General features: G+C 44.9%; 1 protein-coding gene across 4 annotated transcripts in view; it reads right to left on the reverse strand.

The window, feature by feature from the left end:
- Positions 1 to 4203: 4203 nt before the first annotated feature.
- Positions 4204 to 17860, reverse strand: part of LOC146172953 (alpha-(1,6)-fucosyltransferase-like) — a 30796-nt gene continuing 17139 nt past the window's right edge. For all 4 annotated transcript variants that reach the window (XM_084584867.1, XM_084584868.1, XM_084584869.1 and 1 more), the window contains 6 exons: positions 14920 to 15034; positions 14016 to 14280; positions 11950 to 12139; positions 9522 to 9695; positions 9024 to 9177; positions 4204 to 8607 (listed from right to left, as the gene is read on the reverse strand). In XM_084584867.1, coding sequence (XP_084440993.1) covers positions 8227 to 8607; positions 9024 to 9177; positions 9522 to 9695; positions 11950 to 12139; positions 14016 to 14280; positions 14920 to 15034 — 1279 coding nt within the window. In that variant the 3' untranslated portion in view covers positions 4204 to 8226. The remainder of the gene's footprint in view (positions 8608 to 9023; positions 9178 to 9521; positions 9696 to 11949; positions 12140 to 14015; positions 14281 to 14919; positions 15035 to 17860) is intronic.

The raw sequence follows: 17860 nt of genomic DNA on the forward strand, positions 1-17860 counted from the left end.
ATAACACCAATTTCGTACACTAGGTGGTCACAGTGCTGATAGAGATGCCCTTTTTGCTTTAGTGGAAAACGCGAAAGGGACACTGGTTACATACTAAACTTTCCCTGCGCCGGTATACATTACGCCGTTGCAATGGCAAAAAGCATACCTTCAAGGGGAAAAAAAAGCTTGCGCCACCTACAAATAAATGCCTCCGGGTGTAATACGTGTGTCGCCATCAAACACCGTTGCCACAAAGTGCCGCGAAGTTAGTGTATTTTCATTTCAAAATAGAGGCTAACATAAACCGACAGCAATTTCTGACCGTTCTCAAGCAACGCTGTCAAATTCATATACGCCTCATGAGATTGATCGAGGTACATGAAGCAAAAGTCGGTTTTTTTTTTCTTCATGCAAATTTCTGAACATCAAATGTAAATTTTTCTCTTACACATGTATACTGAGACAAAGGAAGTTGATTTCTCAGAATATTACTTCTCACCTGAACGCAAACAAATAATCAAGTACGCATTCACATGTTCTTGAAGTTGTGAGAATTCATGTTAAGACCAGTGCTTTATTTGGGAGCTGTCACACCATCAGGCTCGAGCAATCATCTAGTACAAATGAAAGGATTAGAGCAGTTTCCTGATGATGAGATAAACTTGAGAATTCAGCACGAGCCCCATTGCGTGATGCTCCCTAAATTGGTCACGACTTGACCTTTCAATACAGAAGTCTTTCAGAATATCAACTCGCAGAAATCCTCGACTCCTCATCTGCAGTTATGCCGCATCTACGCAATATCCCAGAATTGAGGGGAGATAGCACGACGTTTTCCTAAGTTCTGTCAACTGCGTTCAGACAAATGGCTCCGCCATCATGAGGTGACTGAGCAATGGTGGCGAAGCTCACGTCATTCAGACGAAAGCATTCTAAATACCGTCACCGCCGTGAGACTAGCCAACCACAAAGGCGCATCCTTCCGTCGGATATAACAGGACCACAATGAAGACCCAAGGGTACGAATCAGCAAGCAGAAACAGAAAATGGAGTATGGCGACTACTTACATGTTCCAGAAAACGAGATCCTTCGTAGCCTGTGGCGGCGTTCGTGCAATTCTTCTCCTTCTTCTTCTGCCTTGATATATGGCACATACCCACGAAGGGGGATTGGCCAGGGTTCAGTGTGGACTGCCAAATGTCCTACACAAACTGAATTAGTGCATTAAAGTAATTGTCAACTAAACAAAAACATAAGATTTAAGATCACAAAATTGATTGAGAGGAAAAATACGAAGCAAAAATTTGGAAGTTTCCCAATTTGGAATACAATTAGCAAGGGAATCTGTCCGTGGCTGTGATGTAGTAATGTAAGTATGACAAATTTGAGGCAACGCAAATCCTTTCGCACTCGCACCGAAAGAGAGTAGAAGCGGGACCGACAACGTAAATCCCGAGCGTGCAATTGGAGTTTCTAAATGCACCCTCCTCTGATGTGAAAACCTTCGGCAAATGAGAAGGAAGTGATCAATATTTTCAATCTCACCGCAAGCCTCACAAAGGTTTGTGGGGCTGATCCCACATCTACATAAATAAATATTTAGGCGAGGAATCCTGCATCTCATGAGAGTCATCGTTACCTCACACTGCCGTGATTTACATGAACGAACGTTCCATGAGTATATGAGATGCTGGTATTCGGCTGTAGATAGCAAGGGACCATTGCATCAAGAACGGCTTCTTCTGATGTCGTTGTCTTTTAGTGACCTCCACCTTCATCATAATTTTTTTCTGGCTGAAGTGCATTTGCCCAAAAAAGCTCATGAACGAAGATCCTTTTCTCGTCAGAACATGATGTAAATATTTTATGTATTTTATCTTATAAAAATATAGGAAGACGCTCGAGCTTCGCATTAAGAGTAGATGCGGTAGCACCTCTAACATCGTCTTTTCATTCCTCGAATTTGAGGCATTTAAATTCTGCGGCAGAACTTGGAAATGTGTTAAACGTCTTTAGTAAACATGTAAATAGGTTAATAGGAAACGGAAGGCGCAATATCTGTCGCATTTCTCAGTGATAACCTACACTTACAATGAGCGACATATGTAGTCGGTTCGAAATCCTATCGAAAAGTAACCTCCAACTTAAGTAGCGCATGAAGGCCGAATGGTTAGCAAAATGGTGACACCAGCCTGAACATTGGGCAATTAATGGTTATGTCACAGTTTCGATCCCAATTCGTTAATTTTTTTTTTTTTTCTGGCGTCTTTCTCAGTTACAAGGTCCGACGACAGCCTTTTGTCTGAATCAGCCCTATTATAGTGAAAAACGGTGAATACAGCACACCAGCCTAGACATCACATGAGCGACCTCGATATTATGAGCTTATATTCTTACTTGTTCAGACATTAAATGTGTCAACTTTCCTTTTACAACGCCTCGTGGTTCCCAGGACTGGTGTCATATCCGTTACCGGAACACGAAGAAAGGAAATGAGTCGTTATTCTGAATGGACACCTCAACTGCGCATTAGATAAAGGGATCAAAAATATAGTGAAGCAGGGTAGACAGAAACAGGCACCATAATAGAACGCTGCTTATTACTATTACATGAGCTGCCTTTGCAGAACGCCTTCTTTGAAACGCGGCTCCGGCAGCCAGGATCTTCGACATCGCTTGCAGACCGCACAAGCCACTGAGTCGCAGCGACAAGAAAAATACAAAAGCCACATCATCATGCGAAATAAAGATAATTTTAGAGGCGAGTAAGTGTCTAGCTTTACATTCGCAAAGCAGCCTGAATTACAAACCGCATAATGACCACTAACCAACTTTGAATCAATTCTGTGCACTTTTACGCAGAAATGAAATGTGAAAAAGTGTGCTTAACACCTCCAAGGAATTTCGCTTAGATGCAGAATGTTTCTCGGACATTATTTCTACTGATGACTGCAAGACAAGGATATCTGATTATTCTGGAGTTACAAGCGGCTACTGAAACGCTCTCGTAAAGGTCACAGCCCTGATTAAAAAGAAATGTAAAAACTGAAGTTTTGTCATTAGAGTAGAGCTCAAGACAATAATGAAAGGGAATTGCAAGGCCCGTTAGTCAACGTTTCGTCAGGGCACAAACAATGAGAATTCCAGTCGTCGAAACGTCGGCCGGAAAGCTGTGGCTGCACCTCAATATCAGTTTCATTTTCTTTGATTTTGTGCACCCATTCCAGTTCCGGAGGAGTCAACAGTGCTGGTTCACCTATGTACTTCGCATTCCATTTCCAATGCAAATCGGCTACAATTTTTACTGAGAAGTACGACATGAAAAAGTTCATCTTGTAAAACAGTGACCTAAGTGAGAGCTTAGCCGCATGCGGCAGAAGGTCGGGTTTGTAAACGTTGTGGAAGTTTAAAAGGATTGGATAGAATGAAGATAATTAGGAAAAATTCTCTGTCCTCCGTTGGACATATCTCAGCCGATAATATTGTTAATGCTAATCGTGACGACGAACCCAACTCGCCTGCCAAAAATGGTGCATCCATGTTCGCTGCCCCGTTGAATTTGAGACGTGTTGACATTCGTGGCTACTGCCCGTTTTTACACAGCTAAGAACAGGAACGTAACGGCTGCGCTATTGGCTGGCCAATCCGTTCAATACTCAGTGTCTTTATTGGTTTTCTTGGTTTATGGGTTCACAGTTCTAAAGCAACTCAGGCTACCAGAGAAGCCGTATGGATGTCTCCGGATATACTATCACCTAGGGTTCTTTTACATGCACTGGCATCAAACAGTACGCAGGTGCGTTGCTTTCCGCTTCTATCGAAAAGCGGCCACCGCGGCCGGGATTACATCCCGCATTCTTGGGCACAGCAGTCGAGTGCCCTAACCAGTCACACACTACGGTGGACGTGTCCCTGTTGGTAATTGGTCAAATCCGGCAATACAGTCGCCCCGTAAAGTTGGCTCTTTGTTCTGAAATTCGCATAATAAATTTAAATGTTTGACATTTGATGAAATGAACAACAAATATTCGTGACAGCCAATCACAGCTTGCAACAGCTATAACTTTTGACAGCCCCCCCCCCCCCCCCCCCCCCCCCCCCCACCAGGACAATAAAAACATTCATGAAGCGTTTCGCTCCGCGCAATAATTAGGCACACAAAGAAAAACCGTAACGATTTTTATTAACAAAAATCGAACTGCTGAACACATAGCTCTAAAATCATCTCACTCGCGCTGCACATGCGAGACGTTTCACACGAATATTAAAAGCGAGTCATAGTTTCACTTCATGCTAGAAACAACAAATCAATGCAGGCCACTGCAGTGACGACCAATTAAGCATATCTAAAACTTTCCATGAACACAACACTAACTTAATGATGGCTATGTTGATCACATATTAATGGCGTAAAGGAGTGCACTTTGCCCAAAAACGAAAACCCATTTTTACAAGATTTATGCCATAGAGAAGCCAATCTTCAAGCCACGAAAAAACTGCACCAATTGTAATTTCGGTGGTTATCGCGTAAGGAGTTCGGGGTACGTATCTGCTTTGTACAGAACGAATACCCGAGCCCTATAGTCAGTTCTTCGGTCGGAAAAATGACTTACCTCATAATGGTCATCGGAAAGCTTTTCTTATATTAGGTCAGCTTTGAGTCTAGCACGAGATATTCCAAATAGGCCTTTTTTGAAGGCATGTGCACAAAGGCAGACGACAGTGCTTTATTTTGTGACTCCTCTCATGATATTAAGAGTTATCCACGTGTTTACAAGGCATAAATAGGTCTGACTGCTTAGTCTGACTTTTGCGTGCATAATGTAAGCATCTGAATGAGTGTGTTCTGAAGATTTCGCCGGAAAAACATTTTCAGTACCCAAGCAACTGACAACCGCTAAAAAAAAAATGTTCATTTTGTGATCGACCATGAAGCTCTGGTTCCCAAAGGATAATGTGGTCCACTTCAGCGAATACTTTGAAAAAGCTTCCACCAAGAGCCGGTTTTATTGCTCGTCGTTAAAATAAACATGCAAATAATATGCTTACCACAAGCAACAAATTTTACGATAAATCTGCACACCTGTGCAAGGCACGCAACAAGGGACGGTGGTGTTAGCTAAGGCGATAAAGTTACAACGAGCTCTCAAGTGTCGAAAGTGGAACTACAGCCTGACATAAAAACACGCACAAGAAAGGCAACAAGACACGAGGCTGACTAACAAAGTTGTTAGTCAACCTCGCCTCCTGACGTCTTTCTTGTGCGTGTTTTTATTTCAGGCCGTAGTTCCACCTTTAATATGAGTCAACTAGTTCACATCCTCCATAAATATCGGTTTTAGCATTCTTGGTTGTTTTGATCATGAGGCACTTTTTAGAGAACGGTAATAAACAAAGTAGCCGTCGTCGATTCTTTCGCAAAGCATGTTATTTCCGACGCATGCAGATAAATTCTAACGCTTAAAAAGGAGGCACAGTGAGATGGCGCTGCAGTTTTCATGTCTTCACAAACTTGCACATCCAATTCTTATTCATGAATGTATATATTTCTATCAATAAACAGAAGCTAACTGCACAACATGTTCGTAGTCAGAAACTTTTTCAGGATGCCAACCGCATCAGTATTGCAGACATACTCACCATGTAGCACGCCTTAATCTTGAGTGTCTGCAGATTGCAGCCGACTAAGAGCAAAATCCCTTCATTCGCCACTCACCAGTGAAGCAAGCATTAATTGAACATCAGAAATAAATAGATCGGCGGAATGGTATAAGGGTACCGCTGCCGCACAAATAGTAAATGCTTGGAGAAAATGCCCCTCTGCAGGGGGATCTCCGTGAGCTGAGCTTTGGCGGCTGTTGAGGGAACAAAAATTTAGGGAAATTTAGGGAAATTTTTGTTCCCTGTTTAGGGAACAAAAATTTGGCCTAGACTTTGTTGCGGAGGACTGAGGCTTGGGAGATACTGAAACATAAATAGCAGAGCACTCTGGAAGCTTGAAGAGGAGTGACGGCTGTGATTGAGGCAGCGATATAAGTAAATAAACGTGGAACATAAATATGGAGTGCTGATATAGATAATTTTCGCAAGGTACGTGCGTGCTGTGTGCGTGAACAGAAGTTCAGCGCGGCGATTCCTCGAGGAAAATGACGAGGCGGTTCTGACCAGTCGTGTCGCAGCATGGCGACCTCGCATGATCAGCGCTGGGCTTGCAATAAAACGTAAATAACGAAGAGCATATACCTTAATCCAGCTCCCGAAGATGGTAGTGAAAGTTTTCCAGCGTCTTCTTTGTTTACAAACCACCTCAATTACCGCAGTCCTGCAAATATGCTTTTTTTTTTCAATCCACACGTAAATTAACTAGTTAATTTTTACACGTATCAGTATCGCCGTTAACTTTACCAACCTCGGACGGTATACAGGGTAAGGCGACTACGGCCATATGGCGGCTATCCAGGTCATAAATTGCCATATGCGCCAAGACAAGCGCAGGAATTGTAGCAACAACAAAGCGTCGCCATTTTGCCTGCACAGTTGGGGTAAACTGTCTATTCGTATCTGCGCATCTCAGGAACCGGTTTTTCACCAGTCCGAAAAAAAAAGCGAATTTTAAAACATAGGCGACACACGTCTGTGCAACGCTTGCACGTTCCGGTCATCTGGCTAACTAATAGTCAGGCGTGGGAAAGGCATGCTACTTTTTCGCCCTCGTTACCCTTTTACTGCTCACTCTCCACTAGATTATGTCGTGGTTGCCCTGAGTGATTGTACACTGCACTCGTCCCATGATGCCGTTCTGCCAGTGGTAGCACGCGAATGGGCAAAAGAGGTTAGTGTTTCGGTATGAGGTCGAAGAAGGAAAAGCGGGTGTATGAGATCATGTTGTTGACCCTGATACCATCAAGTATCACAGACAACACCAATTCCAGAACGGGAAATAAATCTAGATTGCTTAAGGTCACGATGATTACTTATCCCGGCAAAATGAAAGCTCCGGTTTTTTTACACCTGAATAGGTGAGGAACCAGGCAACGTAGGCTATAACGTTCTGTCTGATTTCCCCTCATTGAGTCCTCTATCGTTGCGAGAAGAGAACAGTGCTTCGTTGAAGGTTGCCAAATATGGCCCCAGGATATTATGCTTGAAAATCAATTAGCAGTGCAATACACCAGCCGGTTTTAAGCCGTATGAGCCTATATATGACATCAGCCCTTAGCAAATAGCACTGCAAATGGCTATAAAGAGACTCTGCAAATCAACGCTCCTGATAATAAAGCGATGGCAGCACTCCCAGAAGAATAAGAAACAATCACAAATATACGTCGAATTCTACAAGACTAGAAGCGGACGCATGCTCAGGCTATTCTGTCGCGCAAGCTATGCTGTTGAGCTATATTATGCGCAAAACACGAGGCTTTGAAGAGCTCCCTGTCAACCCTGCAACGATGCAGTCTTTTACTCCATCACTACAGTAATGTATTCTTTAAGTATATGCAGAGTTCGAATTAGCAAGCTTGCAATGTATATGGTTGCAAAAACTAAATAAAAGCTCGTGTCACAGACTGTTATTACCTGTACTTGCCTAAACAGCCATGCAAGCCTTTGATTAAGGTAACGATGCCGCATCTCAGTGAACGTGAAATCCTCACTGGCAGCCGTTTTAGACAAAAGCCGTTTATGCACCTGCCGCATTTAGAACTGTGCATGAATACTGCCTTATTTACAGAAAGAAAAGAATACATCGCAAAAACAAATGCATATGGCAATGCAATACATAAGAACATCACACAGGCAAATTTCAACATACATCCAACAGCGAACCTTGTAAGAACAGGGACAATTCCCTTGCAATGACAAATGCGCTACAAGGAGACGAAAACCAATGCATCTTAATAAAGCCATATCTGACTCTAGTAAATTTCGCAGTTGGTTTATATTTCGTCCTCTTTCCAATGTGCACCTCTAAAACCAGAGGCACTGCAACTATACAAACAACATTTTAGCAAGCGCCGCGCTCTGCGCGCAGTAAATAACACTGCCGAGATACAACCCTCACATTTGGTTTCCACGACATTATTTCAAAGTTATAGGCACAAAAGGTGCAATGGCAGTTTTTACAAAAACTCCATTGCATCCCAATCACTTGATCACAGCTCGTCAGGACAAACCTTTCGCCACAAGTTGTACAGAGGACGAAAGTTTCTGGGTGGGATGCATCTGAAGATTCTCACATTTCCAGCCTACACTTCTTGTCGGGTATTGTTGAACATCGCATATTGCGCCACGGAGAACGTCTGCACCGTCTTGAAGCTCGGGAACACCATACGATTTCCGTCGGCCGAGGATCCAACAATGCGACCCGTGTTGAACCCGTCAGCGTACTTCTTATCCCGTGCCTCGCGCAAAGAGGCGAAGGCGTCGTGCCTCTCCAGCAGGACACCCGGAGCAGACCACTGCAGTTCGTTCTCGAACACGCGTTCGTTGCGATATATCGTCCGTCGAGGAGGGAAAGGCACATAGGCGTAGAAATACTGAACGTCCACAGATACCGCCTTGTGTGTGGCATCGTTGCCGGCTTCAGCGTCCCGGGCTTGCATGAGCTCGTAGGCGACTCGACAGAACTGCATGGAGAACCGAACAGATGACCATAAAAGTACGCTAGAAAAACAAACTTCCCCATTTGTTATTCAATAATAGCATAACATTTGCAAAAAGAAGCACTGAAGGGCTCATGTCCATGCTGATTGACTGCCAGTGCACCACTTATCTCTGCAGCCAGAGGCGGTCCTGTAATGAGCTGTTACCCCACGCATGCTCGTTGTCTCATAGATGGTATAGCGTGAAAGGAGAAATGGCCTTGCAGACACTTGCACCACCGCAATAACATCGCATGTATATATTTACGAAACGAGCGACTGGGACACCTATTAAATTAAGGGCGCCATGTCGTACGTCGGGCGCATGTATCTCATTGCCCTACAAAAGACGCTGACGGTCGAATCACTCAGACAGCGATGAAGTAAGCCGGTGAACTCACCCCAGAGGAGAAGCCGCAGACCAGCTGGTCAGATTCTGCCAGAAGGTAAATGTCCGTTAGCATGCCACTCAAGGCAGAACTTCGCCTCCTGGATTTCAAGTTGAAGGCCTCACTGGCTGAGCGCTGGTTCGATATAACCACATAACCGGGAAACCTGTGGGAGGTAAATTCGTATGAGTTTCTACTTCTAAATGATGTCCGCGTTTCTACACAGTTATGTCGATCAACGATGCGCAGTATGAAAAATACGACCACGAGCAGAGTGTACCCCTCATAATCAAGAAATTATGAAATATGTATACATCAAAAGAGGATTTTGTAAATTTAAAAATCGAAGAAAAACAATAAATCACAATCAAGCACACAAACCACCTCAATCGTGAAAATCAAAATAGGGCTGCATAACCTCAACCCTAATCATAATAAGAGGAAGACAATTACATGGTTTAATTAGACACCTTAGGAAACTGCATGTTTATTGAAATAATGGTAACATACTTGGATGTTATCTCCACAATCACAGCCGGGTCATCGGTAGCCACAAAAATTCGCCTCTGGACGGTCTCTCCTTTCAACATAAGCTTGTTGTAAAACTCTTCGGCATGCTGCATGTATTCACGAACGTCGTGGTAAGCAGCCTCACGTTTTTTGTCGGTGCGCCGTATGTGCATCCTGGAGAGTAGTAAAAGCATGTCATCAGCAATTTAGCAGCGGATCGCCCATGAAAACAAAATAAAGCAAATGCAAATATTCAGAACTGAGGGGGCAATCAAGCTGCGCTTTAAAGTTATATCCATAATTTTTGAGGAGATTCTTCGAACAATAATTTGTTTCGTTTAGAATAATAATCTTACCATACAGGGACTCTGACGTGCGGCTTGTTAATTCTCTCTATTCAATTACTATGGGTCTGGGCACATAGGCTCAAGGGTAAATACTATGGGGCATTTCTTATTATTTGGATATCGGGAGTATAGAGTAAAACGGGGTAATACCCAGACATAAATATTGCGTATCGCCAAAGGCCGATGTGACATAATATATCACAAAATTTTCCAGGTTTCCAAGGTTCTATACCAATATTAATAAATTTCAATTCCATAAAATATACTCTGGGAGGTTCTCAAATCTTTTGACATTAAGGAGCACCAAGAGCTATCAATAAATGCCAAGGTACTCCCTCCCCTTTCGCCCATCCTCGTCTTCCCAATCAGGCGATTTTGCGTGTCCATGGATCCGCCCTCGCTTTTTTCTGTGGCTAGAGGAAGCTCGTGGAACCCACAGAAGCAGCTAACGAAACAAACTTCGGGAACCTCCGAGACAGAGTAAGGGCTATCACTACTATGGCAGCTTGAGGTATCAGGAGCGAATGTGCGCATCAAGCACGCATACGCACCATGGACTCCTGATTATTACATTGAATCTCCACAGGGTATTTCAATCGCGAGCCGAGGCGGCTTGACGAAGCCCCACTAAGGTGTATCCGAAAGCGTCTTTGTTTTGCCTCAAAGCTGAATGGCATGTAAAAGGCATTGTGGTGACCGGGCCTCCGGCCGAGGTTAGCGTAGATTCTCCAGCAGCTAAAAACGAAGACGGAACTCGGACGCTGACGAACGGCCGCTTTCAGGGGCGCCGAGGCGACGGCGACGGGGGCTGGGTCGTCCTTTGTCTCTAGCTGCGGCGGCCAACCGCACCTTCGGAACGGAGATGAGCTACCTTTCTGGGCCTTAATCCGCCTGGCGATTATGACGGCGACCACATAAAACCTTTCTTTTTTGTTGAAAGAATCAAAGGCATATCGCCGAGCAGCACCGACCCTCTATAGGCAGGCGGGTGACCTTCTGGGAAGTGCCGCTGTGGAAATGACCTCCACCGACGGAAGACTTCTCTTGCTGTTTTGCCTTGGTGCAGAATCTCTAACGCCAGCACAAGATCGTCATCTACATCAAAGAAGCTAGCCCTCGCCACCAAAAGACGTGCGAGGAGTTCAAGCACGATCCTATTGTCAGTGGGAGCTACCTGAAGTCATCACTTGTGCCGAACTGATTGGACTGTACAGAGTGACTTTTTCCCCAGCTAGGGAACTCGTGGTAACCACAATATTTAAGCGGGAGAAATTGTCTCCACCGAGAGCTCCATTTTTTCTTGCTTCAACTTGTACATATTTCGCCATGTAAAAAGTTGTACGAAATATTTTCTTTGCCTCTCCTCCCTGGCTGCTCCTGCTCCGTCATTTCGGCTCCCAATATGGTTCCACTGCGGTTAAGCTATAGGCCCCCGAGCCCCGATCACATCAGCATTCTAGAGCTTGCGACTCTAGACATCTACGATTTGCCAATGCACACAAATCAACGGGGGAAAGACGACTAAATGAGCCAAACGTACAAGCTTCTATGCACTACTTCAGAAACCTGTTTTTTTCTTTCTGACAAAATCAAAATTCCGGTGCTCTTCGCTTTTCGAACCTGCTGGAGCCCTCAGGTGAACCTCCTTGTTCACCAAACTGAGCATTTATGCACAGAAACACAGTGTGCAAAGCAAACAAGACCTACTTATCGAACGTACGTTATGCATTGCGCCGACGCGCCGCCGGCCGTCGTACCACAACTCCCAGAATGCTTCGCGGCGGCAGTGGTGCCGCGCAACTGCTTGTGAAATTGGTAAATTAAGAAATTCCTACTAATGTGGAAGGTATTGCATCAAAAATAGCTCGTTACCAGGTTTTCACGCAGCTTTAAAATATATACACACTTCTAGACTTGAGCAATAAAGTACAAGGCACAGCACTGAATCTCACCTATTGTGGTCGGAATGCGAAAGGCTAGGTTTATAACGTAATGCCAACCACCACTATGTTTTTAGAAATTTGTGACCTGAATGTATCCCACATTGAGAATCGTAGGTGTAAAAGGGGCTCATAACTCACCCTACGATTGGATGCTTGTAACCATTCGCCTTTTTGAAGTCCTCTATTGCCTGTCGTGTGGAGTTCTGAAGTCGAAAGATGTAGCTGACAATCTGCCCATACCACCAAGCATAGGGGTCTGCATGGTTTGCGACCAAAGTCTCCACAATGGATGCAGGCAGGTCGAGAATTTTTCTGCGTTCTTTAGGTCCTGCAATGTCGCCATTCCCAAAGTGAACAGTGACCACAATGAACAAAACAAAAAGCCCTAAAAGAAATGATGCTGAAACGTTTGCGGCGTCCCCAACTAAACCTACCTACCGTAGCCCTTTAAACATGCCACCCTAAACTATTAAAGTTTCATCTAAGGCTTGCGGGAAAAGCTGTAAACAGATTAAACCGATAATCATATCATCAACAATTTCCCTTGCAGTGAAAAGCCAGGCACCCTCCTGATATCAAAGTCTAATATTATTTGGAAAAGAGCCTAATGTTAACGTTATCAATTCAAAATTTATCAGCAGTTATTTAAGGAGCCTTTAAGGAGGCAAATACATGCATCTTATTCGTTTACACTATCCCAAGAATGGCAGCATTTGTGGTTTTCCCTAGGCAACCTTCTTTGAAAAATGTTTTAAGCTACCATAAACCCCTAAAACCGGAGATATTTTGGTAAACCCCATAAACAAACCCCACTTCTGATTTAAGGTAGAATTTAAGTGTAGCATCAATTGATTATGCAACGTCTACAACTATCATGCTACCTGTCCAGATATATTTATTTCCTTAGATTTTGTGTGGTCATAACTTTAAGAACAGAATTACATATATGCCTTGAAGTCTTGTCTCAGCATACAGTAAGCCTTCCTACATGCTCCTCAAGGATGCTGAAGACAGCAGTGAACAATGAACAGAATTATTCGCGATCGGTTAGCAGCCCGGGAAAGGCGTAGGAACAGCCTCACACAAGGCGGATACCCATATTGTGTCATGGCAGCTCGGATGGAGAAAGAAATCAGTAAATCATGGGTGAGCGAAACGGGTGGTATAGTAGCCGTCTGTGATCACCCGATTTTCTTTTTTTGTCAACAAGCGATATCATGAAGATCGCGGGCTCCTTATGCATTTAAGTTCGGCCTCTGTGGTCGTAGGGCAATTTAAATGCGGCCATAGTACAGAGAAGTCCGTATCAGGAGTGTGCCGCAGCTTATATCTCTAAGTGCCCCACCGGGGTGGCGCACTGGTTACGGCGCTCGACTACTGTTCCCAAGGATGCGGGATCGAATCCCGGCCTCGGCGGCCGCTTTTCGATGGAGGCGAAAAGCAATGTGCCCGTGTGCTGTGCGATGTCAGAGCACGTTAAAGAACCCCAGGTGTTCGAAATTTCCGGAGTCCTACACTACAGCGTCTCCCATAGCCTGAGTCGCTTTGGGACGTTAAACCCCACAAATCAACCATCATATCCCTAAGTGCTGCACCGAATAAGTTAAATACAACAGAGCTATTTTCTTGGCATCCGAATCCGTATAATACTTCCACGAGAAGGTACCGCGCGCAGCGTCTAGGCTTGACAAAAGTTCACCGTTCAGTTTTAAAGCTTTAATAACATTTTCAGTCGAAGTTGCAGCATACCGGCTCCACTATAACTGCCAGACAGCATCAAAAACTGCTGACGGTTTCGCTTTATTAAACCTAGTGTGTAAGTGAAAGCTTCATTACTAATGGTCACACGTGGTATAAAGCTCTTTAGAGCAAGAAGATTCGAAAAACACAGAAGAAGAGAAGAAGATGGGAAGCAAGAAGGTTCGGGTCACGAAGAAGAAGATGAGAGAAGAAGGGAAGAAGACGATGGGACACATGCGCACCCAATTCTTTGCTACCCAATTCTTGGCCGATCCCCCTCTGTGGGTATGTGCCATAAGTTATTTGGACAACAACAACAACAACAACATGCGCACTTGCGGCCAGCGCCCGACACAGTGGTCTTACCTTTACATGGCGTTGTGAAGCTTTCGCTTCAAAACATTGAAACATGTCGGATTCAGACCAATGCTACCCCTCAGAATATTGTCATTTCGACCACTAACCAGAATCATAGCCGGGATAGCCTTTGATGATGGTGTTCTTCGTGCTCACGCCAGCACACGCCGGCCCAGTGACGGGCTGGAACGCCCTCGACCAGCCATCGACGCCAGGGGCATAATGCCACAGCGTGCTGTTGAGGACCACCGTGCGGCCCATCTGAAGCGCAGCCACAAAGCACCACAGGGCATCGTGCATGCCTGCAGCTATTCCGTGAGGGTTGTCCAGCAGGCAGAGCAACTTCGGGGCCGATTCGCAGTCGCTTGGATTCTAGAGGGTACAAATATATGAGTCCATCTTATTTTCGGTCAGACATGGAAAAAGATTAGAATATCGCGAATAAACGATGCTGTAATGTTTACCGGTACTATAACCACGAGATATTTACACTTATGCTCTTCGTGATCATTCTCTTTCTAGAAGACGGCCTCTGCACCCATCCGAAGCACTTATATCATGAATATCATGGTTCGAAGGACAACTGCTAAACCATACCCAGCTGGAAAAAATCTACGGAAAATTTTCTGTAGCCACGAAAGAATTTCTGGTTGGCTGTTGAGCGTAAACTTGTTGTGACAACAAATTTTTGTAGTAACATCAAAATTTTCTGTTCTCACAACAGAAAAGGACTGCAAAAACTACAGACCCCAGAAAAGTGCTACAATGTTACAGTGTAACGGGCAATTACTAGAGTATACAGAAACTTCTGACGTTTTACGACACAGCTACAGAGTATTTTGTCGCATATTTGACACCATTCTATAGGTTTTTTGTAGCAGCTAAGTGCATTACAATTCCGAAAGAACAGCGAAACCAAATTTGAAAAGAAGCCCAACTTTGCGTGTACAGCAGGTGGAGTTTGACTCTCGTGGCTAGCAGCTAGAGCAAAGAAAGGGTGGCTTTCCTCACCTGAAGATGTTGAATAGTCTCCCTGACATAATTCCGCAGTTTTCGCATATTTTCCATGCTGTTGCGGACAATTTCGTCAGTTGCTTTGATAGCTGCAATATCCGCTTCCATGACCCTGCAGAGAGAAACCAAATGCAGCGAATATCTTCATTCCAGAAGCAGCTACAGTTCAGCTCCTCTTGACAACTTACGTAATAAATTCGGCCCAAATAGCACATATGATCGACCCAATACTGCAATTACGTTGGTAGTGCACTGTTTCTATGTCGGCCGGGCATTGCCAACGCAGATCCAGTATTGGGACAGCGTTTCGTGCTGCCTGGGGCCGGTCTGCTCCACACAGGGACCAGCTCTGCTAATGGCCATATGGCATATAGAGAAGAATCAAAAACGGCTTTCACATTTTGAGGATAACAAGGTTGTCTCCTTCCTCCATGTCGTTCCCATCTCACATAGGTAATGAAAACAGCCATCAGTGATTCGGGAGCATATACAGCGGTGCACTGTGTAGCCAACTTTAATTCCGAATGAAAAAAAGAAGAAAAAAAACTACCGCAGGGCGGAGACTACAGGTTGCCTTGCGACAAGGACGGAAATCGCTCTTGATGTCTTGCAAGAACTTGCGGCAGCTGCTCGCACAGAAAATGCACTTCCGTTTTCCCAAAATCTTTTGGCGCTGTCACTAATGAACACCTGCTTAAAAGATCATTCAGCGAAGCCGCTTCGTTTTTAACGATTTTAAAATAGCTACGCTAAACCATTTCCACACGATCGAAAGAGCAGTTAAATGTAGAAAATGTTACAAAAGGTCGACGTTATGTCGGACTATATGGCCTGCTAACACTTCGGTGTGGAGGTCTTCAGCCTGCCGCGCCAATAGGTGGCGTACTGAATGGCGGCTGGGTAAAATAAAGCATTGTTTTAGATTAGCATAAATTGGTGAATTGGGGAACAGTTGGGACAAGACGGATCTAACAAGAATTAGTGGTGGAAGGGACGCGCTGGGGTGGTGAGAACATTTTTTGCACTCTACATAGGCCATGGTATTCTGTAACAGAGATTGGAAGGATGAGATGATCCCAAGGATGCCTCCAGTAGCAGGTCAGATTGTCCAGGTTCGCCCTTTCAATTATCGGTGGGCTGAGCCAGCCATTATCGAGGCCCAGTTGTGAAAATTACGGGCGACCTGATCAATCCCTGAAAGACATGATTAGGATGTATTAGAGTGAGTTGAGGGACGTAATCCCCTATCGGCGGCAGCACACGGAAAAATGATGAGGGGATACTGCCATCAAAGTAGATTAGGAAACGCTCCCATTTTTCTTTTCTTTTATTTTCTTTTAGTCTGAAAGTTCCACAAGAGATCATGGTCAGTAATAGTTCAGTCATAGTCTCCGTCGCTCTCCCTATTAGCCGGCGAACTTGAAAGACCCGTCTGACATATTCGCGCGTCGGAGCCCCTATATACACCCTATTCCCTATCAGGGCAGGTGGCAGTTGTGGCAACGCTGTACTGCGGAGCCACGATAACGTTGGGCGGTTCGAAACCAAAAGCACGCAAAAAAATGTTTCCGACGCGTCGGCGCCGGTCTACGGCTTCCTCCCTGCTGCGCGCCGCTCATTTGTCCGACACTTGAGACGCTTTGCAAGGCCGTCCAACCCGAGCTCAGATTTCACCGACGCCGTGCCATGATTCGCCGTAGGCTCTCTCTCTTTCTCCCTCTCTGATGTTGCGCAGTACACGCCATGGTTGCCAGTAAAGCTGCAATGAAACGTGCATAAGCTCTATGCCGGATATTGTTTGAATTACCCGCGCGCGAGGTCACGCGACCTCAGAAAGAAACTTAGCCCATCATAGCGACGATATAAACAACAGCGGACAAAAGTTCTGGTCGGTGGAGATGAGCGTATGAGTTCATTATACAATATAGGGCCCTCTTGCAAAATTGCAATGAATTCGAGGAAAACACAGCGACACGTGCGCACGCAAATGGCAGTACGAGGTGGCGCTGCTGCTCCGGCCGCTCGGCGGATCGATGGATTCTTAGGCGCCAGCCCAGTGTCTGCTGGTGTTCTACAAAAGAGCCAGGCAAAACAGCGCAGATGTGGCGAGAAGAGTAGAAGCCCGGCAGGCAGGCGCCAGGCTCAATCGATCCACGAAAAGGCGTTTGACCTCTCGGAGCACGGCGCACATGCAGTGTTCAACTTCGCTATTGAAGTCGATGACAAATGGAAAATTTTAAACAAACGCCACAGTCGGATTTTTTTATTATTTCTTTAACTGCAAATTATTCTAGTTCAAAGATGCTTTTTTTTTTTTTTTTTATTCGTTCCAGAGACCGGCAGAACACAAAAATTGCCCAAATCAAACTAGGTAAAAAAAAATGGAATATAAACACACGAAATTTAAAAGAAAATCTTATGGAACCGCATTTCACTCGCCTGACCCGAGCAAATGGAGCCCACCAATCAGAACCGCGTCTTCGGCCCAAACACAGAAGGTTGCGCGTTGCCTAGCGAGAGGAGCTCAAAGTCGTGCACGCTGACTGCGTCATCGTTCCGCGTACAGAAGTGCGAATGAAGAGCTCTATACCAGCAGAACTCTCTGGCGCTCGCCTGTAATGCCTCTGATTCTGGGGTAAAAGACCCTAACCTTCTTGCCTTCACTCCACATACGCAACATTCTTTGCCTCAGTGGACACTGGCTGTTTCAAGTGCGCATCAGCGTTAGTACAGTTTTTGCAGCGCGTAGCCGGACAAGGACGAAGACAGAGGAACACGTAAGACGCACAGGCGCTGAACTGCAACATTATTTTGGTAATCAGCCAACCATGTCATATATATACCAGAGAGAAACGCCCACAAGAGGGATAAAATCTAGACACGTGGCGAAAAGCCGGTGCAACAAAATCAACCACAAGAATAAAAATATCGATAAATC

Source organism: Amblyomma maculatum, chromosome 11 (genome assembly GCF_055883805.1).
Source record: "Amblyomma maculatum isolate TAMU_Amacu chromosome 11, ASM5588380v1, whole genome shotgun sequence".
NCBI lineage: Eukaryota > Metazoa > Arthropoda > Arachnida > Ixodida > Ixodidae > Amblyomma > Amblyomma maculatum.